This window comes from Condylostylus longicornis, unplaced genomic scaffold (genome assembly GCF_029603195.1).
Source record: "Condylostylus longicornis isolate FDR11 unplaced genomic scaffold, ASM2960319v2 ptg000131l, whole genome shotgun sequence".
NCBI classification, from domain to species: Eukaryota; Metazoa; Arthropoda; class Insecta; order Diptera; family Dolichopodidae; genus Condylostylus; species Condylostylus longicornis.
The window spans coordinates 154,028-178,332 of record NW_026578099.1 but is presented as its reverse complement, the minus strand read 5'-3'; the positions used below and the strand labels follow the sequence as shown (position 1 = coordinate 178,332).

Below are 24,305 nucleotides of genomic sequence, written 5' to 3'. Positions count from 1 at the left end.
GAGTAAATATTCGATGTCAAACAGTGTTTAAATTTTAACACTCTGATTAAGCTTTAGGTGCCGTTTACATTTACGACAAAGTGTGATATCGTTTTACATATCAGACTAAAATAATCTGATAAAACCTAAACTTTAATTTTATTTTTACCGACCGTATTGTGTGTACAATGGGTAGGTTGTGTGATGGCTACAAATTTTGCATATCAAGTTTTCGGTGGGAACGCACTTCATCCTCATCTTTTATTCGACTAGAAAAGTTTTTTGTTTATATTATTTTTTTATAATTTAAAGATATAATTTTTAATAATTTTTAATGAATGTAATCGAATTTCTGTTATTTTAATGTAAATAAAACAAGACTTCAAATATTGTAGCAATGTACAATGCAGATTTAATTATTTTTAACATGTTCTGGTATATGAGTATTACATTTTGACGGTATTCAATAATTAATATTGTTAAAAATAACATATTGTATTATTATTATATGGCCTAAGAAAAATCCATAAACCGGGTAACAAAATGTGCAAGCACCAAATTATGGAATTGCGAAATGGGTAGTTGCCAAATTTAATAAATCGCAATAACCGAAGGGTATTACAATAAAAAATAGTTTTGATTTCGAAATGAAGCACAAAGCACTGAAAAAAAATTTATTTATTAAATACACTTACGTAACAGAAATTTGATTCATATATTAAGAAGGCAAAAAGAATATAAAAATAGGTGATTATAGTGGAATAGAAGGTGATTATGATAAAGGAATATCAAAATGCAACCATAAAGGTAAATAAAAAGAAAAGAATAAAATAAAAAATGCTTTTGTGTTTGCTTTTTTATTTAATATTTAAATTTAAATAAAACCAAAAGTGCTGGATTCCTACATAAAAAATAAAATCAACATTGGTTTTACGCACGGTGTTAAGCAAACAACTTAGACTTTACGTCAAAATTTAATAATTTTCTACATAAAGAAATTATAACCAAAATAAAAATTAGCTTATCGCCGTTCAAAGTTTTTACAAGCATTTAATTGTCGATATTTTATTTTTTAGTTTAATTAAAAATCTGAAAATAATTTTGGTGAGAAAGTGATTGTTTAAATCTACGACAAATCGATAAAATATAAGACAAAATCGACAACTATTTCTAAGATTACTGGTTTTTTATTAAACTAAAATTACCTGATGAAACTCACAATTTATTATTTGCTACGAAAATAATGTAAATAAAAATTAGCTGACCCACAAAAATTAATTGTCGATATAAACCCTAGAAAAAAATAAATGTCACCATCTCACTTTCAACATATGATAATAAATCTCATGAGAATACAGCAATTTATATTATTTACCGCCAGACAAAGTTTGACGTCAAACAATGTTTAGTATACCACTTTGATCAGATTAATATTATATCCTAGATTTTGACGATTATGAAAACAGTTACTTAGATTTGTAAAACATCCCTCATATTTTTTTTGTTTTTTTCTTTATATTTTTAATAATAACAAGAATATATTACAAATGTTTAGATGTACATCAAGATATCATTTCATTTAATCATATCATTTCAATATAAACACATATGGTAGATATACTTAGACTATGCTATACTTAATAGTATAGTCTAAGTGATCATACCATACTATCTAATATTAGTCCCAATACCAAATAGTCGAAGCTTTTGATTAATTAATTTGAATGGTCCCGTAGTTGGTGATGAGAAGTTGAAAGCCTTGTTTTCAAATTGTAATAGCCGTATATTTTTTAATATTTAAGGAGATTTTTTTTAAAACAGCCATTCCTCAATAATGCCCAAACCAAATGAAACTGATTTTCGTAAGTCGACGGAATTAACTGTAATTTATATATTTTATCACATAATCATCAACAAAAAGTTGTAAAATACTTTGGGCCTAATGTAGCCATATCGTCGATACTAGAATTAATCCCTTTAATACATTCTTTATTATGCAGTGCACAGTAGGTGCTATTACATTAAGTCTGTTTTTTGCATAAGGTCCAGAGCAGATTCAATCGAAAACCATAAAATTACAATCAGTCGAATTTAATAAGAAGTAAATCCTCATCAACTCAATCAAAAGCGAAGGCTTTTCTGTTTAACGATTTGCATAGTGCAAGTCAATGAATAGACAAGTAGTAAAGCTCTTACCATCAGTGCTCTTTGTAATTTTTATAATAAAGTAGATTACGGCCACACAAGTCGCCATCGTGTTTGAATTCTTGTAAAAGGCATATTGTTTCTTTTGTAAACTTTTTTAATAATTTTTTCATTGATTTATGAAGTCGAATTTAAAACAGATTGGACTGATAGCTGTTGGGTGGAATTGTTTTATCACCGTATACTTGCATATGGGAGAATCAATAGCATGCAATGAATCGAAAAAAACCACAGAACCAAAGGTCCGATGAACGTAAACAACACTGACTAATTCAACTCATCAATTGTTATTTTTACCTTTTCCAAATTTATAGCTGTTAAAAAAACTTATTGTAAATATTTTTCATTAATAGGATTGGTTGCTATATGTAAGGTATTAGAAACACTTCAAAAATATGAGTTTATTGTATGTGCAATTCCAACGTGCAAATAAACTATAATGGCGTCATTGTATTTAATTTCATTTAAATTAGTATTATTTAAGCAATGGTTATTGTATATCACTAGAAATTGCAGCACTACAAAACGATTTCTCAAACTCTCTAATTTGAATTTCAACTATTTTCCCTTATTTTTCAAAAGTTCATTAGCCCTTATATCATGAGGATATCTTCATTTATATCAGAAAAAGGAGTCACGAATGTTCATTGTTGTATTAATTCAATCAAAACTCAAAAAAGTTTTTTTGAGTTTTGATTGAATTAGTACAACAGCAAACAGGATATAGATAGCTACGAAATCTATGATTATGGTCGATATCACAATATTAATTAACATATATTATGTAATGTCGGATCGAATCAGAAATGTGTAATCTTTTCTATAAAAATAGATGTTGGAACAATTTGTGATAGTCTATGTTGCAGGAAAAATAGCATCTTCAAAATTCTTTAAAGCCTTGATATGTTGCAAAATTTAAACATTATATTAGTTTTGCACGTTTAAGAAATAATTATGAATTACCCTGTGACTCTCTGTGAGAGTTATTAAATTCATTGAGCATATGCATAAATAAATAAATAAATAAGAAATTGTTGAACTTTAACAAGTATTTTTAAACAAACTTTTTACGTATTTTTGATTCATTGTAAGAAAATGCCAAAAGCGTTTAATTTATCTTCATAATGGGTAAAGTTTTTTTCTTTTTTAGAACGGAAGTTACAAGCAAAAAAAAATAGGTGTATTAAAATTTTGTCAAATTTTATTAAAACCTTTGTAGCTCTGAAACGTTTCCGATTTAACACTGTTCCGAACAAAAATTTTTGCCCATTAACTTCTACCCAATGGTATATGGCTTCTAACTTGTTGCTGAATCAGTTTGGATATTGTTTAATTTTATTTTCCCCATTTAAATTTCTATTTAATAGCGCAGTTTGCTACACTTTTTGATAGACTTAATAGAATAATTTTCTTTTTATTTTTAACTTGTGAATTCTTATCCATTACTGAGTCCAGATAGTTAACTTTAAGCTCCAATTCGTTATAATGCTTCCAGTTTTGATTGATTTCATTTAGCTCCTATTTTCCAGAGTTACAGTTTTTAGAGCTTTTATAATGTCTTCCAATTGATTGGATATCAAGACATCATTCATTACATTTATATTCAAATTTCTGTATGAAGTGGAAAAATTTGCAACATCATTATTCTCTTCATCAGCTACCACAAATGATTCATTTTTTGAAGGACACAGTTGACATTTCTACAGAATAAATTCAATTTTATTTTTTCAAATGGATCATCTGAGTCATTTACGCATTTGGCATGAAATATTCCACCACAGGATCAACTACATAGCAATCTTGCGCTTTTAACCGACATATTTTTTATTGTCAGCACATTTCTTCCCCATTTTGTGCAAACTAAGGTTTTTCTTTGTTTTATTCTTTTTGTTTTGCGCGTAAAAGAATAATATTGTTTTCCTTCTCTATTTATTTTTAAATATCAAAGTAATATTTTGGCAATCAAATTTACTTACAAATTTGATTGCACATGAAAGAAATAAAGTTGGGTCAAACCAATGGTTTGTATTGTAGCACTTTTCCCTTCAACAAGTGAAAATTCTGCTTTTAAATACAGTCTATGTACACCTATCACACTATTAAAATTATTTTCATTCATATACACATTATTTCTAGGATTGCATATATTTAGGATGAGCGATTTATGCAGTCTTTGAAATAAAGCAAAAATTAATGTAAAGTGGGGTTAACATAATGCTCGATTTTAAGGGTTAAGTTTCTAGCAAATATCTATATACGTATTAAATTTCAGCTATCTTCAAGGGTGTGGAAGTTTTGTAAACAAAAAAAGTATCCACGGACGGACGAACGGACAGAATGAAACTAATAAGCACTTTATTTCAAAAAATTTTTGGAAAAGTGCTAAAAACAAGGTTTCTTTTCCTATCGTGCATTTTTTTGTTGTGTATATATAGATTATAATGTCATACAAAAAATAGTTTTTGTAATTACACAACAAACTACCTTTTTGAGGGGCCCGGGTGAATACTAAGTTTTTACACACTCTACATTCGTGAATGTACCAATATACTTTCAACACAACTCCAAAACGTAATTTTAAATATTCGGAAAAATAAAAAAGCCAACTGCATGAAATTTTGTAGTCGCGTGTATAATTACAGCCCAGATACCACTCAAAAAACTAGTTCTATTTTGTAGTTACAAAAAGTGTCTTCTGTATAGTGCTATAAACTATATATACATAAAGCTAATAATAATTTTTAAATTGAAAAGAAAATTTTTAAATAAAAGTGATTAAAATTTACGCCTAGTCAGCTTGGCAATTGATTTAATAATCAGGTATCAATTAAGAAATTACTTAAAATTTTCTATTTCAATGAATTCGTTGGTTATGAAATTTCTGTCGTCCATTTTTAATCGAATATTTTTTTGGAATTTTCACCGAAGACAAGTACCTCATAGACTTAATAGAACTAGATACTATCATAGTGCACGTCTATTAGACGCCTAGGCTTCACTGATAAGTCTATTACAAACTTAAGGTAGCTCTCTTTCCGAGAGAGCTAGTCTAAGAAAGAAATTCTGATGCAATTCGACCAGAAAACATTCTGATTTCTTATGACTAAATTTTTCCGATTGATAATTAGCATCTAACAAAATGTACGCGAACCTCTACACTATTTGGAAGTTTGGTTTATATATAAGTATATAATACAATTTATGTATGTGTGTGTGCATAAGTATATGTATATCTACCAGGCCACCAAGTTGAAATTATTCTCCAATCCCGATCGAAATATTTCTTTTTTTGAAAATTTTTGAGTATGTATATTGTCAAATGTCTCCTAGAAATATTACAAATATTTTTTTTTCTTAATTAGAAAACACAAATAATAAAAGTATTTTTTTTTTTAATTTTTAATTAAAAATTTTTAAGTAAATCAGTATATATTTGGAAACAGGAAAGGAGAGATGCTTTAAAATTTGAAATTAATTTGTTTTTTAAATGCACATCTAGAATCAAGCGAATTTGCAATAAGATTTTTTAAATTTGAACATTATATAAACTATGCGAGATAGAGTAAGAAAAAAAATATAACACAAATTTTCGAGAAATTTCGAATCTAAAAAAATAGTTCAGATTTCAACAAGCTTTATCTCGTAAAGTATGGGTCAAATCAAATACTTATGTAGAACCTGCACAAATCAAGAATATTATTGAATTTTTTTCACACAAAAAATTTTGAACAACGCAATTCATAAAAAATTGAAAACTATCTATCACTATTTATCAGTCAGGTCACTATACAAATTACATTCAATATTATAACTTAATATGCACTTTTTTAAAACCATACTGAATAAAGTGAATCGCAAAGAATACTCAAAACGTTCACAAAAAAAATAAAATAATATTTCAATCGGAATACTTCGAAAACATAAAATATTAAGAATTGTTTTTTTTGGTAATTTTTTATGATTGCAAAATTTCGGAAAATAATACCAGTTTGGTGGGTTAACAGATGTATATGGCGTTATATCATGCACTAGCCCTATGCTCCTCCTAGGAGTCAAGAAGGAAAAAAAAAACAAAAAAAAAAGAAACACTATATAATAAAAAAATACAAAGTTATTTTTAAGTTTTGGATCACTATTTTATAAAAAAAATGAAATTTAAAAAAATTTTATATTTCATTTAAATTATAATGTTTTAAAAGTTTAAGTAAAGTATACTTCAATTTTTAGATACACCGTTTGCTTTATTCTTGCTTATGTTTTGCGTTTACATACTTAAAACTTTGGATCAGTTGATATTATAAAAATTCAGTTATCGTTTTATTTACGATTTTGATGTTATTTTCGATCAGTTTACCAAACAATAAATTTTACAGCTTAAATTCTTTTTTATTGTTGTAATATGAAAATAAAAATTATCTTATTTTTAATTGTTTGCATTGTTGTTTAATTTAAATAATATTTTTTAATTTTTAATAACAAATATGTATATCAGAATACATCTAAACATCAAGTAGTACAATCATCTTCTTCTGGAAAATCTATCTTCAGTACTGGTTTTAGGTATACTGGCGGACATTTAGTAAGTGCAACTACGAGCTACACAGTAGAAAGCAGACGAGTATATTTGTTTGAAGGATTAATTGGCAAAGAACGTTCAGGTTTGTGGGATCATATGCAATTTTGGGAAGATGCATTTTTAGACGCTGTAAGTCAAGAGAGAGAAATGATCGGTATGGATCAGGTAAATCAGTCATATTTGTGTTACATCAAAATGCATATTGCAATCTATCATAAAAATACAGGGTCCAGGAGAAATGATGGAGAGGTACAAAATGCTTAGTGAATCTGAGAGAAAACGCTTGGAACACGAAGAGGATAAATTACTATCGACGATGTTATACAATCTAACAGCAATTTTAGTAATGTTAAACGTTAATAAAGAAGAAATCAAAGTTAAAATTCGAAGGCTTTTAGGGAAAAGCCATATCGGTTTAGTGTACTCTCAAGAAGTTCATCAGCTTGTAGATCAAATTAAGCACTTGGTATTTAATCAAAAGAATCATATTACTAAGGGTATCAAACAAAAATAAAAATATGAATTTAACGGAAAAATTGAAACATTCATGCAAAGATATTCATGATGTACAAAACCGAATTAAATAATTTCTGTTTGAATATCCGAAAATAGTACATGCATATCTACTTTGTCTTTAGTAAAGGAGTAATTCTTAGAAGATAATAGGCACAAAACTTATTACTGCCTATAAAAGCTTTAGAAATTTGCAATAGTGTATTTTTAGGAGACTTACATATCGCATACACATGTTTTTGAAAACTCTACTTTTTTATGTTAATTAATATATTAAGCCACTTTCAACTTTATAATTACAAAAATAATACAATTAAAAACCTAAAGGTAACCTAAAGGTACAAAGATATATTTCAAATTATAATATATGATTTTGAATACATATTTATTTTTCACTTGATAAACAAGTATATGCCTATGTATGTACATATGTAAAACGAATTGTTTTTTACGAATTTTTCCATGGTATTGTTTTTGAGAACCATAGATTTTTCAATTGAACTATTGATATATAAAGATTGATATTATTATATAAATTAACAAAAATTTTTCTAAATATTCTAAAAAATTTAGAACGCAAATGACATTGACTTAAAGCCTTTTGCCTCAAGATTGCAACATCGAAGAACTTTTGCAGTCCATCAAGGTATAGATACCTCAACACCTTTGTGTTTTATGGAAGTCAGAGACGACGGCCTTATTTTACGATCACTAAATGGGGTTATAATCGAAAGATGGCATTTTGAAAGATTGGTTAACATGACTTATTCTCCGAAAACTAAAGTTTTGTGCATGTGGAGGAGAAATGGTGGCCAACAAACCACTTTACACAAATACTACACAAAAAAGGTAAAAAACAGTAAAAGGTAGTTCAAAATTTATTAACTATTTTTGCAGTGTAAGGATGTATATCAAGCCATAAAAGAGGCGATGGAGAGAGGAGCTATTCCTTCTAACATTCCTGAGCTTGGTGGTGAGTTCCCAGTTCAAGATTTAACAACAGGAGAGGGTGGTTTGTTACAAGTGTGTTTAGAAGGCATTGGGCTATTATTTGCTAACAGCAAGGTAAATAAAAGTGTAAACATTTAAATATTTGCAAACCATGGCTGAGCGAAATTCAGACCTAAACTTTTTAAAAGAGTGACAAATCAAAGAGGACGAATTTACACGTATTCTTAAGTATGTCAAGATGGGCTCTTTTTAACATCATAAATGTCCCACCAACTTCTTTTAAATTTCTATTTAGACACAGTTAAAATTAAAGTTTTTTTCCTTTTATCAGAGCTAAAATTTTTATAGTTTTTTTATATTCATTTATTTCAAAAAAAAATTTAGTATTAAATTTTTCTATGTATTGCAAAAAACAGTCCAGACTCTATTCATTTTCTTAGGATTTCAGTTAATGCTACTCTGCAGAGAAAAAAAACAGGGACATTATTCTTTGAGATGTATAATGTTGACTTTTTTTGTTCTTTTTTTTTAATTTTTAAATCTGATCTGATATAATAAGTTCTATCTGATAAATAAGTTACTAATTATGTATGATTATATCTCCCATTTTTTCACACACTTGTGTACTCCCATATCCATATACATACTTATTACATATTTATTAGTTTATTTATTAATGTTTAACTCAAAAATTTTACAACAATTAAAGTTAAAGAACACATATATATATATATATATATATATATATATATATATATATATATATTTAAGGTAAAAAGAAGTTTTTTTATCGTGTCATTCGCCATTGAAAAGTAAAGTATGTTTTTGTGCTTTACATAAACTCAGCATCCCGTTTCTCATAATTGGCCGTTTCTCAGATCAGGAGAACGAGATCTAGAGTTAGAGTTAGGAACAATTTTATTTAAAATGTCGCGAGAGATTAAGTCAGTAAGCGCAGGGTGAACTTCAAAAAAAATTTTTTAAATATATGTACTAAATGTAGGTCAAGTAGATGTACTAAATATGTAGGTCAAGTAACGTTTTTATAAACAATAATAAGCTTGAAGCAGCCATATAAACAGGAAAATAGATATCACTACATCATATTGTGTAGCTACCTTGAATAGATACGTACTGTATAACAAAGTATGAAATTTTAAATTTATAACTATTACTTTCATACATTCGAATGTTTTTACCTAAGTTTTATGAAATGAAAAATAAAAGATTAAAAAAAGAAATTTTGTTGTTATCAAAATACAAATAACAAAAGTTTTACCTTACTTAATTTAATGTTATTTCAGTTCGATGTTTTTGATACACTCGTTTGTTTACGATATTTTGCTTCTTTCTTGCTTACAAAAATCTTATTACCCTCTATTTCGAAAAAAATGCATTATTGCAAACAAACGAAAAATAACGGAATGGAACAAGTCGAACGACTTTTTTTATAGACATACTTAAGTTATAATTTTCTTAACGTTTAAAGTTTTTTTAAAATTTCTAAAATAAAATTTAGTGTTTTAAACGCTGTAAATTTGTCAGCTGGGAATTTCTGTCAGCCGTGATCAAAGTTCATAATTTTCATAATAAGTCTTGTTTTTTAAAAGAACACAAAAAACATATAAATAAGAGAAGAAAAAACACAAATGTATACACCATGAATCTAATAATGCATGAATAGCCCGCGCTAATCTATTTCTTAATAAATTAAATAAAGTTGGGTCAAACCAAAGGTTTGTATTGTAACACTTTTGCCTTCAACAAGTAAAAATACTGCTTTTAAGTAATACAGTTTATATATACCTACCACACTAATTATTATTAATTACCTACCACATTAAAATTATTTTCATTCATATACGAAACTATTTCTGGGATTGCATATATTTATGATGAACGATTTATGCAGTCTTTGAAATAAAGCAAAAATTAATATAAAGTGGGGTTGACATAATGCTCAATTTTAAGGGTTAATTTTGTGAATTAAGGAAAATAATTATATTTTTTAATGTCATGGAATTTACGGTTAGCTTTTCGCATTTATAGAAATTTTAAAAATCTTGCGGTTTCGGAAATATAACGTGTCAAAAATTCAAATTTACAAATTTCAAGAGGCGATAACTTGAGAGGGGGTGGACATGGAAAAAAATTTTTTTTGTAGAGAAATGAAGCATTTATTAGTGTCTAAAAGCCCCTAAAATTTCAAGCTTCTGCATGCTGGGGTGTAGAAGAAAAACGGAATCAAAAATTTCGAAAAAACGGACTTTAGATAAATTATTATAAGGACTTTAGATAATTTAGATGGTAAATTTGAACGGCCATTTTGTTTTTCTAAAGTTTGACTATAGTATGCCACGATAGGAGAAGCAAGCTGCTGCCTTTCTGTGTTTGCAAAATGTGAAAAATGCTTTTGGTTTCATTGCAACAAATAGTTAAAAAAGGCCATTTTTAGGGTTTTGGGGGGGTATAACTTTCAGAGGGGGGGAGATAGGTAAAAATTTTGTTCTACGGAAATAAGTTTCTGGTAAAGGTCTATGTATGTATTAAATTTCAGCTTTCTATCTACAAGGGTGTAGAAGTTTTATAAACAAAAAAAGTGTCCACGGACGGACGGATGGACGTACGGACGGACAGAGTGAAACTAATACGCACTTTTTTTCAAAAAATTTTTGGAAAAGGGCTAAAAATTAAGTCAATATAAAATACCTTCCCATATGTAGAGATCATAACGCAGTATGCCTTTACATCAAATTGACAATGTGAAAGTTTATGTTTGAGGAAATTTTAACATTAACATAGCGTCTTATTTTCAATGCAACCAAATTGTAGGCTATTTTAAGTTATTATTTATATTTTCGTTTTCGTAAAAGGGAAAAATATTTAAGTTTATATTTTCTTTGCTAATATTACTAAGAAGAATTTTCTGAACAAATTAACTTTTATTTAATTTCCAGTAAGGAAAATGTTTAAAAATATTTAAAATATCAATTTTATTAAAAAGAAATATATATATATTTTTTTTGATTTGTGAACATAAATCTAAAAATTATAGAACATTTTTTTAAATACTGTTACATTTTTTGTAGTTCAAATATTTTATTTTAAACATCTTTGAAGTTGTCTATTGTTGAACACATACACATTTAATATCTCCTTTTAGCTGTTATATAGTCTAATAGACTAATTAAACATACAAATCTTTTAAAATACCAGTATTTCAAAAGTATTTAACAAAAACGATAAATGAACAGAAAACAAAACGATTATATACGTTTTATAGAAATGGAAAGCTTTAAGATACCCTGCACAGATAACTCATAAATGTACACATAAACGCAAAACTAATTTCTTAATGGTAACTTCTGTTTGCTAAGTTTAGAGCGGATATGTTTTAAGGATTTTTTAATATATGATTTTTTAATGTAACTGTAATCAATGATATTTAAAAATTCAATGAGTGTTTTTTATTACACTAGCTTGTGTATAAAGATTATAGCGTTTTTGAGGCGACTTATACCTTTATTCCTTTCATTTAACTTTAAGGTTTTCGAAATTCATTAGTAAGCGCATTTGTCTCTGTTTTTAAAATATAATATGAATTATTATTATGTACACTCCCGTAGTGACAAGTATTAAATAAACTATTAAAGAATTTAAGAAAAAAAATGCAGTGATAAAGTTAAATTTATTACTATAATTAGTATGGGAACATAACTTTAAAAAGAGTACTAGTACTTGAGTATGTAAAAATTAGAATTTATTATGAAGGAAAACGATTAACATTAGATTTAAGAAAAACTGTTTTGTTTTCCGGTCAATAATTCAAGGTAATACACATAAACAATACACATATACAGAAATATTAGGTTCTTATTTAAGAAATATTAGCCTAAGATAAAACCTGAAAAAAGCTTTAAAAAGAGAAAACAGAACGAAATTTTTAAGACAAAAAAATATTCTCATGCAAAAAAAAAGTAAACCAGACGGAAAACTTGAAAAAAACTTTTAAAAACTTTATAAACATATGACAAACGTCAAATTTCAGTATTTTTCAAACATAAACAGATATTTTTTGGTTATACCATAAACCGAAAATTTTAATTTTGGATTATAAAAGTGTGAAACTTAGAAAACCGTTTGTTAACCCTTTCGTTTTTTTATAACCTGCACTTCGTGAAGGGTATATTAACTTTGGTATGGAGTTTGAAACTACTTGAAGCAGTCATCTGCGGTATGGACATATATATACATTCTTGCTCAGCGTAAAATTCTGCGTTGATTTAGACATGTCCGTCCGTCCGTCCGATCGCACGATAACTCAAAAACGAATAATGCAATCGACACCAAACTTTCACAAATTGTTTCTTTTGTGACAAGGACGAACCCTATTGTTATAAGACACATTCGGGTAGCTGCCATACAACTCAAAGAGTTTATTTTAATTATTTCAAAAACTAATAAAGGTACAAACATAAAATTTTGTATACGTGTGTCCAATTATATTCTACATCTGCTCTAAAAATTTTAATGAGATAGCTGCACCGGTTCGGATAGCTGCCATACAACTCCAAAAGCAAATTTTTTATACTCGGCAAAATAATAAAGTCAGATTCATTAAGCTTGACAGTTGTGTGTCCAATTATAGGTCAAAGATATTTCTGAAGTTTTGGTGGAATTGCTTGACAGGTTCGAGTGGCTCCCATACAAGTTCAAAAGCTTATTTTAAATATTTGGAAAAATAATAAAGTTAGATTCATGAAACTTGGCAGTTGTGTGTCCAATTATAGGTCAAAGATATTTCTGAGGTTTTGGTGGAATTGCTTGACAGGTTCGAGTAGCTCCACACAAGTCCAAAAGCTTACTTTAAATATTTGAAAAAATAAAAAAGTTAGATTCATGAAACTTGGCAGTTGCGTGTCCAACTATAGGTCAAAGATATTTCTGAAGTTTTGGTGGAATTGCTTGACAGGTTCGAGTGGCTCCCATACAAGTCCAAAAGCTTTATATTACTAATATTATTGCTTATGTGTATTAAATTAAATTATTGACCGGAAAATAACACTGTTTTTTTTTAGATGTTAGCGAATATTTTTTTTAAATTTAATTTCTAGTAATTTTCACATAATCAGATGATAAGAATAATATTCTTAATTAATTTAATATGTGATTATCGTGCGTTCTTTAACACAACAATTTTTTTTCATGTTTTCCTTAATTTAATGTAATAAAACACTCGTCGAATTTTTAAACTGATTTTGAATTTCATTGATTTAAGTTGCATTAGGGTAAAGTCGTCTTATGATAATACATGGAAATATCATATATCACAAAATGCTTGAAACATACCTGCTTTAAACCAATTGTTGTTTGGATTATTTTCCATCTAACAAACAGAACAAACAAGTAGTTATCAATAAGAAGTTATTTTTGCATCTTATGTGTTATTATAGCATTTTATAAGCCTTCCCTCTATCATATCCCTCTATCTATCATAAAGTTTTGTGTTAATTTATCGTTGTTGTTAAATATTTTTAAAATACATATTTGAATATACAGTTTATTAACAGAAACAGTTTTAAAAGAAGAATATGTGTTCAACAATAGGCAACTTCAAAGATGGTCAAAGTAAATCTTTGAACTGCAAAAAATGTGAAACAGTATTTTAAAAAATGTTTTATTATTTTTAAATTTATGTTCACAATTCAAAAAAAAATATTCTTGCTAATAAAGTTAATTGACAACTACTTCATGATTTTACCACAAAATATAAATAACTTAAAATAGCCTACAATTTGGTTGTATTGAAAACAAGATACTATGGTAATGATAAAATTTGACATTGTCAATTTGACGTGAAGGTATGAAGGTACACCGCGTTATATGGGAGTATACTTTATGTATTGGCTTCACTTTTTTTATTAAGAAATATACATACATATGTACATATAAGGGCTGGCTATTCAGGTAAAATGAATTTTCATGTTGAAAAAATGGAAAATTTCATTTCCAATATGTTTCAAATAAGTTTTATAAAGTTTTTTCTGGTGAATCTGCAAGAAAATAAAAATTTTGATTCTATTACCAAAGAAATTAGAAAACTTTGATGGAAATTTTGTAAAAAATTTCGATGGGGGATAGTTGATGTAACTTGATTTACCAAAATCTGACATTTTTCATTTCTCATTTTTGTCTGAATTTTTCTGTTAGCTTTAATTAACGCCTTAGTTCCATTGACATCGTTATATAGACATATGTAGAGTAAAATTCATAAACTGTAAAGTTATTCATCTTGAGTTTTAAGAATATTCTTTTGTTTTTAAAAAAATGTGCATCAATTTATTTAAAAGAGAAAATAATTTTTTTCACTCGTCTTTCTTTTCAGTTTTTCATCCGATTAGATCACATACGAAAGTGCTTTACACAAAAAGGTGGTGTTTTCATTTTGGAAGAATATAGTAAGTTTTAAAACTACACAAACAATCATCGCACCATTTAATTTTCATAACAAGTTTTAAAATTTTTTAGCAGCCATAAAAGAACACTAAAAATTTTTATTATTGCATGTAGATACATTATGTACATATTTTAATTTAATTTTAAATCCACACATAATTGATTACACAAAAAAGTTAATTTATACTACGTCGTTGTCTTCTTACGCTATAAAAAATAATATTGAAACTACTATTGGCAAAATACAAAAATTAATTTCAAAGCGCTAATTGTAGTCATAAGAATAATGAAACTAATAGTTTTACGGAAATATTAAAAAGAATTAAACTTAAAGATTTTAATTAAACAATATGCAATATTTCAAACTGTTAATTTTCTTTTTGATTGAACATTTTACATTTATAGGTACAGTTTATAGGTTACATAAGTTATAGGTTACATTTCTAGGTTATATTGCTCGTTTTACATTTTGCGCAAAATATTTTTTTTCCATCCAAAATAAGTTTTCCGAACATGTGATTCATAATAAAACAAAAATTTTCTGAAAAATGTTTCATATGAATTTCATAAAGTTTTTCTAATGAATATACTCGTAATATGAGAAAAAAAGAACTAATGCCTTTTGACGCGAAAAATTTGAAAAAATTTTGTTGAAATTTCCACCAATTACCAATGGGTTCAACCAAAGATTTTAAAAACATTAAAAGATTATTTTTAATGTCTTTGTTTCAACCTAAAATCTCAACCACAATAAAAAAAAATCGTGGGAGCAAAATTATACTTCATTGTCATTCCAGTTAGGCCTTTAACGCTGTGCCAACGACCAAATTTTCGGGAAAACGAATTGAAAGGAAACGAACGGAAACGGTAGATTTCAATTGTATTTTCGCTATTAAAAGAAAGTATGTATTGTTTTTTTCTTGTATGTATTGTTTTATGAGTTGTATGTATTGTTTGAAAGTATGTATTGTTTTATGAGTTTAGTACAGTTTAACAAAAGTTATTAACAATTTTATGAGACCATGATTGTGAAACCTTTGAAACCTTTTGTATTTTAAAAGAAATTCATCTTTACCGTATAAAATCGACCTAATTTTTGTGAAAGGAACTTTTATTTTCCAGTTTCCTTGCATGAACGGAGTAACTTAGAAAATCAGTTTTAGTCATTTGTAGAATTTTTAATTGCATATTTACTGCAATTTCTTCTTTTAATTAATAAAACTTCTAATATTTCGTTAGAAGTTGTATTAAATAAAGTGGACTATGTATTTCAATTTCTTTTGAATATTTGTCTAATGCAGAATGAACCGCATCAACTTCCTGAATATTTAAGTATTGAAGTTACGAACACTTTTGCATTATTGTTTTTTTCTTAGAATATTGCTTCAGAAAACTTTTCAATGCTTACGAATTTCTTTTATTTTTATTTAAATTTAGTCATATTTGGAAAATCATTAACAAATTGTTTTAAAATTTTTACCAATGCTTTACATATATCATTACCAAACCATTCGGAATAAACTTTAGAACAGAACAGCAGGTGACCGGTTGTATGCAGATGCCAGTTAAATTGAATGTATTAATTTTTCGCATATGGTAAAATTTAGATTCGTTTCCTTTGGTAATGCAAAAACGTTTTGCAAAGTCGTAACATACAACGAATTAGAAATACTAAAGGAAGGAGCATATTTGTTTCTATCTCGCTTACACTCCCTAAAAAATCGTATCTTGAAAAAAAACATAGTGAAGCTAAAAACTTCAGGTAAGTCTCTTTCTTTGCTCCGAGCTTTGTCAAACTGAAAATAACATTAAATGCCAAATGTTGTTTTTTTAATTAGAAAATTACGCGCCGCTTTATAAAAAGTAAACAAAGAAGATTTTGTTATATTGTTTACAAAATTAGTGCGGTTTGTAAATAAAAAAATATAAAATTTTTAATAATAAGTGTTAAAAAAGAATTCTATTTTATAAAAACTTATGTAACAAGTGAAAAAAAGAAAAAAGTCTGTTGAAAAAGAAAAAGGTGTGTAGTATTAAATTGTTATTAATTGTAAAAACAAATAGCTTTATTACAACATATACATGTGAATTTTATTCATTTCAATAATTAAAAGAAAAATTTATTCAATAGTTCTTTGATTAATTCATGGTTTCTAATTTTATTAAGTTTTATGAAGTTTTATTAATTTTGCAAAGAATACATATGTTTTTGTTTTGTTTTCAATTAAAATTACTTCTGATGCCATAATTTTATCAGGACTGGATTTTTTTTCTAAGCAAAATTAGTTTGCGTTTGATAAAATATAGCATACATACAATATTTTAATTTGGTATATTTTTTTTAAATATAATTACAGTTTTCCTAGAAGTAATAAAATGAAAAGAAGGTGGATTGGAATTATCACTTAAGAAGTTTGCATTCAAAATATTTTACCAAAATTTGTAATTTTATAATTCATAAAATAAATTTATTCAAAGAGAAAAAAAAATAAATTAGTTTTTTTTACATATATTTAAAATGAAAAATATTTCGAAATATTTTTTAGTTTTTACTTAAAAAAAAAGTTTTAAGTTATCTTTCTTACAAATTACACATATTTTATAGTAGAGCCCATGTAAGAAAATAAAATAAATACGCTCCTGTTACGACTTTGACAATGCTCAGAGCAAAAAAAAGAGACAACTAGAAAGAATTTGGTTCATTGTTTTTTCAAGATGCCCCTTCCTTTAGTATTCCTAATTCGTTGGTAACATATAACTGCAGGTTTTTCATCTATGTTCCATCTATCCAAATTTCTTTCAGCTCTGCAAGCATTTTTTTTGTTCGTTGTTCATAAACGATTTTTCCCGTCTCAGTCGGAGCTAGGTTTTTTTTGAACAAAAAATGCTTATTACAGATGTCTTTCATTGGCTTGTAGAAAAAGATATTGTATTCATCATGAAAAATTTTTCTGTACATATGAAGATATTTTCATCGAATTTTCACATTATTCCAGGCACAAATGATTTTCATAATATTTAGTAACATTTTCGACAAATTGACTTTAGTTATTTAGTAAACCCTACGAAGGTACGGTTTGAAAACTTTCAATTTGTTTTTTTGCTGAATTGAGTTGTTCTTCTGAAACTTCCTTTTCAAATTGTTTTTTTTTGTACTGAATCGTGGTGTTCTTCTAAAACTTGTTTTTTTTATATATTTTCCTTTCTTAAAGTCGGGCATCCAGTTTTTTCATCAGATAAATTAGTAAAATTATAACAAATTCTTGACTTGTTTTTTTAAAAAAATGGGAGCAACACGATGAACAAGATCATTTAATTTAAAGGTAAAAATATTTTAATACATAAAGAAACAAGTGTGTTTAGAGCCAATTTTGATTTGCTTTTTCTCATACATCTTTCCCGCTTCACCAACATAAGACTGTCCTGATTCTCCAGGGTTCTTTTTGATATTTCGCTTCCGTAATTATCGTTGCCTGTTTTTTTCTTTTTCTTGGTATTGGTGTCAAATTTGTTCTAACACTAAAAGGTAACTTAGCCAAGCACATTTTAACCGTTAGATTGAATAGAAAGTATATTATTTTTTGAATCCAGCTTGAGGATTGCAGTTTGATCTTTACCTCTTACTATGTACTTAGTTACTTTTAACTATTTTTGACACACGTACAACATACAGAAATTTTTTAGGAAAAGAACGAAAAATATCTTTCAATATAGTTTAAAATAGTCATCCGAAGTTCAAAGAAAAGTTAATTGTCTATCATACTGTTTTAGGCAATGAAATAATGGAAACCTGTTCAATTAAAATTAATAATCTAATAATCTTATAGAATTTCCATAAAAGGAAATTTTCAATATGTCCTCCACGACTTAAACGTCGAGCTCATTCAGTTGCAAAAACCTTTTTAAACAATTTAATCGATGGTAAATACCAAAAGATTTTCCACAAACTGTAAAAAAACATGTAATGATTAGTGATAATACTGAATTTTTTTAAACTCCCGATTCTTTTTACCTTGTAAGATGTGCAAGCCATGCTTTTTGTTTTTATATTATTACGATAAATTTAATTATATAATTTTTGTAATTAAGTAACGAGTAAAAAATAAAGTTATATTTTTTTTTTAATTTTGCATCCGAACACCGTACATAGTACAATTAATTTCAACTTATAAAATAAATATTATTGAAGAATACGCTCATTTTTCATTTTTAACTTTAAAGTCAAAGAAAAGAGATTTATACAGGGTGATCAGTAATCAGTGACATAAAGTATACCATCATTTAGAGCATCTAAAATGAGTAAAATTTTGTTCAGAACTAGGTGTTCTCTTAACGGTTTCTGAGGTACAGGGATTTTAAAGAATTTTCATGAAATTTCTACTTACCCAAGTTTTTTTAACACTATGTTCCGATAAAAAATTCTACTCATTTTCGACCATCTACCCGGTTGCATATGGGTCCTACCTTGTCGGTGAATCACCCGTATACAAAATGTCTTTAAAATGCGTTTAAACTTCTAACAATTTTCTTCTATAAAAAAAGAAGTTATAACTCTGTGTGTTATAATTCTGTCTAACTACGTGTTATTACTCTCACTTCTAGAAACGGATACTATTTAGGTACAAATTACCCTCACAAAGCATCCATCATTTTTCACACCAAAAAATGCCAATTTTATGTTATTAAAAAGTTTATAAAATTTTGAAAAACTTTTGTATACCAGGCAGACTTTTCTTCCAATCAGTTGTTCTTGTTTATCTAATGGAGATATAGTATTTCTGTTTTGTTGGTTTTGTTTTTTTTTTTTTTTGAAACTAGACCTTTTGTTCTTTTATACATATGTATATTACTAGATATTAGATACGTATATTACTAGAACAGAATAAAAAATTTCTTTTTTAACATTTTCCTATTCAAAATTTTTCACAATAATATGAATAAAATAATTTAAATGCGTCACAACGATATGAAGAAAATATATAAGTATATGTATGTATGTATGTATGTATGTATTTTTTTTTAGATCCTAAATCGAAAAGTGTTGTGCAGAGAAAATATCAATCAGCTATGGTAATAAATTTTTATCAACAGCATCTGCAATTTTATATTCAATTTTGAAATTTTTAAGGCTGACCAAATTTGTTATTCAGTGCTGTGCGTTTTTTCATATGTTGCTGCTGGCAGTGACAAGCAAAGCGATGTTTCATTATCCAAATCAGAAAACACTGCAAAATTAAGCCACCAGGAGACCCATTTAAAACGACAAAAGAGTGATGAAACAATACCAGCAGAAAAAGTATCTATATCGTCTGATGAAAAAATAGTATCCAAACAAAATCAACAACACTTAACTTTCGCAAAGATAGTAGCAAAAAAGTACGCAAGTCAATCACCTGAATCTAGCAAAACGTCCCTTTTAAATAATACCGAGACACAATTGGGAAATATATCTTCAAATTTTAAGACTTCTGAAAATATAAAAAATTTTTCAAATTCCCCTTCAATTGTTCAAAAAACGAATGAAATAAGGCGAGCAGGATCGGTTCATGAAGTTGAAACTAAGCTGCCTGCCAGACAGCTAACAAGACAGTTGTCTGCCAATTCAATACCACCTCAATTTATTCCTAAACCACCCCCTCCTTTTGTAATACCTTTGAGGCGACCATCAAAAACAGGGTCAATTTTGCAGCTAAAACCAAGTAATTCCAAATTTTAAAAACAAAATGCAAAAATTATTAATCCAATACCGATATTTAATGTGTAAGTGGATTTATTTCACTAATAAATATTTATGTGAAACAGAACGAAAAAAAGCCATACATACGTAACGAAATCACATTTGGTGGAAATGAGTATCTACAATAACCTTAAAAATAATGGAAAATATAAATGAATTATTTAAAAAATAGATCCACAAAAACAATAAAAACAGTTTTATAGATAATGGCTCTTTAAATTTGGCAGTGTAAAAAGAACCATTTGTACAATTATATTCTGCTGCTTAAAGTTACATAAATAGAGTGCGCTCACATTATGTTCCGAATTGGTAGAACGAATAAAAAGAAATAACGAAAAATTTCCGAATAACTGAAGAGCTGCAAATTTTCCACCTTTCTATTTAAAATAAAATCAGCAAATATACAATAGCACAACAATGTTACTGTTAATTTATCAGTTTTTAAAAAATTATGTATATGTTTTATAAATTATTTTTTTGAATTTTTTTATTTATAAATTCTAAGAATTTGAATTTAAATTGATGTATAAAAAATAAAGTTTTGTCTATGTTAAAATATCAATAAATAATTAATATTTTTCTTTCTTATTTGCTCTTGTTATTTGAATGGCCTCTTTAGCAAAAATATAAGACACACAATTTTAGCCCCTTATTATGATTTGCGAAGCGAATAAAATTTTTGTCGAATATGAATTTTTGGTATTATGATTAGCAAATTCGCCCAAATATAAGGCGAATGAACTGTCAAATCTGTCGAATGAAAATTCTGTGTGACAAGCTTAGCGAATGAAACCGAAAATCAATATTACAATTATATAATAGCATTATAGTGATATAACGGAAAAATCTAAACTATCAGTAAAGTAAGTTCATAAAATTCTACAAATTATTGTGAAAAATATTGATTGTTTAATATTGATTTAAACGTGAAAAAAACGAACCAAAAACGATTCGAGCATATACATAGTTAAATTAATGGAGAACAAGCCCGACATTACTAAAGAGATGGTAAAATTCAATTGTTTTTGCAAAAAAGCATTTAAAAGATTTTGGATCTGGCGAATAAAGCAGTCGCCGATCATAATTTAAATTGTCATTCGATTCGCCTAGTCCATTCGACTCGCCTAGCTATTCGCTTTGCCGATCATAATAAGCGTATTAAACGGTATTTTAGTATATTCACCCAACTTTTTTTTTACACGGTAGATACGTCCCAACGAAAACCGTGTAAACAAAAAAACGTGTAAAAAAGACATGCTACTCATATTAAAATTGAGGATGTGTTTCACAATTTTGAAAACCCGTGTAAGATCAAAAAAAAGTTTTCGGTTGACCTAAAAACCGTGCAAAAATATTAATATACAATACAAAAGTATAATATAAAAAACCAACAACTATTGTAATGAAAAAAAAACATATACATATTTAATGTACAATATTAATATTAAAAATAAAATACAGTTCAGGTATATTATGATTAAAAAAGTATAAAATAAATAATAAACAAAATATAATTCAAACATATTAATATTAAATTTACGCAATAATACTTCCTTTTTGTTGTAATTAAATCCAAACAGAAATTATATTGGCACTAAAACTTATAAAAAACAAATATTGTTTTCTTGAAAAACAGACAAATATAAAGTGCGACTAAAAAAATTCTGAAAATTTCCCCAGTTATATTTTTTTTTATAACTGGGTGTACAAAATTTTTTCTGAACATCGTGTTAGAATAAATATTTCGTGTAAAAAAACATATTTTTTGCTTTTTGTGAATCGTGTTACTTCAAAATCGTGTAAAAAAAGACCGTGTAAAAAAGAGTTGGGTGTATTCTTTATTACATTTCCGAATATATAGAATTAGCATTTGGAGTTGTATGGCAGCTACACAAAACAGTCCAGGCATTCCATTTAAATTTTCAGAGCATATGTAAAATATAATTGGACATACCTTTTTTGATATTAAACCTCGTAAATTTGATAATAATACCTCTATTTGTTTTTAAAATATTTAAAAAAACCTCTTTGAGTTGTATAGGGGTTTTCATTTATTCAGCGCTTGAATAGTTATAGCATGTAGTACGTTCGAAAATTAACGCTACTTAAACTGAAAATGTAGATCGTTCGTATATTATTGGCTGTAATAAAGTGCATTCGGAAATTCATTCTGTAATAAAGAAATGTCAGCAAGGTAGCGCAAGCCTCTAGTTAGCTTTTGCCGCTGTCATGAAATTTTTTTTAAATTTAAAATTGAAGAAAATTTTAAATTTCAAAATGGCAGATTTACATATATATTTAAGGGCTATTAAAGTAAGTCTTTTAAAATTTCCTTGTTTTGCAGCAAATTGGGAGGCGAAAAGTATTGGGATACAATTTCACAAACCATGTCATTTCTGTTATTTTCGAACGACTGATTATTTAGAAGTTTCAGAATTTGTAGGCATAAACAAAAAAACTTAGCTAAAGTTTTTGCATACTGTTTAACGCTATAACTTAAATTTTATTGCACGATTGGATGTAAGAATATGTATAGCAAAAGCGAAAATATTTCGCAGTATTATAACATTTTTTTTCAAACTTTCAGATTCAAAAAAAAATTTTTGGTTGAATAAAGCTGCCTTGGAATTTGTATTTCCCTTATTTTTTCTACTGATTTTGGAATTGAAACGGAAACAAATATCATACACATTTATTTTATAATATTTGTAACATTACTTTTGAATAATAAAATAAAATACATTATTTTAAATTTTTTAAACAAACAATTTAAGCTTTCGAAAAACTTATATCTTTTGAGAAATTTCTGAACAAAAGTCGTTACGGAAATATTCATAATACAGAAATTGCTAAATTTTCTAAAAGCTTTTTAAAATTTCTCTTGAACAATAAAACTATCCCTGAATACTATTTATTAATTCTATTCATAAGAGCAATGTTCAAAATTTTTTACTACTGCGCAGTCGACCGACCGTTACGGAACTCGATGGGTGGTTTATCGATATAATGAAACCTATATGCTTTTGAAAAACGGTTTAAAATTTTGAATAAAAGCCATTTGCTATTACATGTTTGAATATCTGGAAAAACCTTTGGCAATCCTTAATACTGCTTTAAATTAGTTACTTTTTTTGTACTGTAAGATACAGAAAGGGAAATTATATACAAAATAATTTTTTTTTTAATACAGGTGTTAAAAATCATCGAAAGATAGGCGGACTTTTTCAAATTTAGGCCTTTTTTAAATTTCAGTTAGTAGTGTCACCGCTGTTGCCAAATCGAACCAAATAGTACCAAATATATTGCACCCTGGATAAATGATAATTGTATTAAATTAATCAATATCATATTATACAAGGCAAATCCGACAGCGCAACTATCGCATATTTAAGTTTGTATTCTTCATCTTCGGAAGAATAACATAGAAAAAGAAAACGAAAAAAAAATTTAATATATTTTCATAACATGAATTATCATACGTATTACTCGTATATCGAAGCAAACTGTGCATTTAAAATTTTTTTACAAATGAGTTCGTACAAATTTTTCTTAATTTTAATAAAGATTTATTATTAATATATCATTAAAATTAAACCAAAACAAAGAAAAAAAAATATTTGTTTTGGGAACTATTCAAGAAAAACAAGTAAAAAAATGCACACAGTCATATTCGTACAGTTACATATACATATGTATGTATATGTAAAGGCGTCAATTCTTGAAAATAAATTATGCAATGTTTGTTTTGATAATTGCTAATAATTTTTCTTAGTTTGGATCAGTAATTAAAAGTGTTTGAATATATAATTTTTATTGCGTTTTATAGAAATACTACTTTAAATTAAACTATGGGTAGGAAATCGAAAGAAACTATTAACCTATTATAAA

The 24,305-nt window shown here is 27.1% G+C and overlaps 1 protein-coding gene across 6 annotated transcripts in view; it reads left to right on the top strand.

Annotated features, from left to right (window-relative positions):
- Positions 1-24,305, top strand: part of LOC129614962 (MAP kinase-activating death domain protein) — a 63,218-nt gene extending 38,913 nt beyond the window's left edge. For 5 of the 6 annotated variants that reach the window (XM_055529950.1, XM_055529952.1, XM_055529953.1 and 2 more), the window contains exons 15-21: positions 6,677-6,925; positions 6,987-7,226; positions 7,847-8,122; positions 8,171-8,338; positions 14,610-14,682; positions 19,704-19,750; positions 19,809-21,005. In XM_055529950.1, coding sequence (XP_055385925.1) covers positions 6,677-6,925; positions 6,987-7,226; positions 7,847-8,122; positions 8,171-8,338; positions 14,610-14,682; positions 19,704-19,750; positions 19,809-20,396 — 1,641 coding nt within the window. In that variant the 3' untranslated portion in view covers positions 20,397-21,005. Of the gene's footprint in view, positions 1-6,676; positions 6,926-6,986; positions 7,227-7,846; positions 8,123-8,170; positions 8,339-14,609; positions 14,683-19,703; positions 19,751-19,808; positions 21,006-24,243 lie in introns of those variants that run through there. The other variant, XM_055529954.1, reaches the window with a different exon arrangement.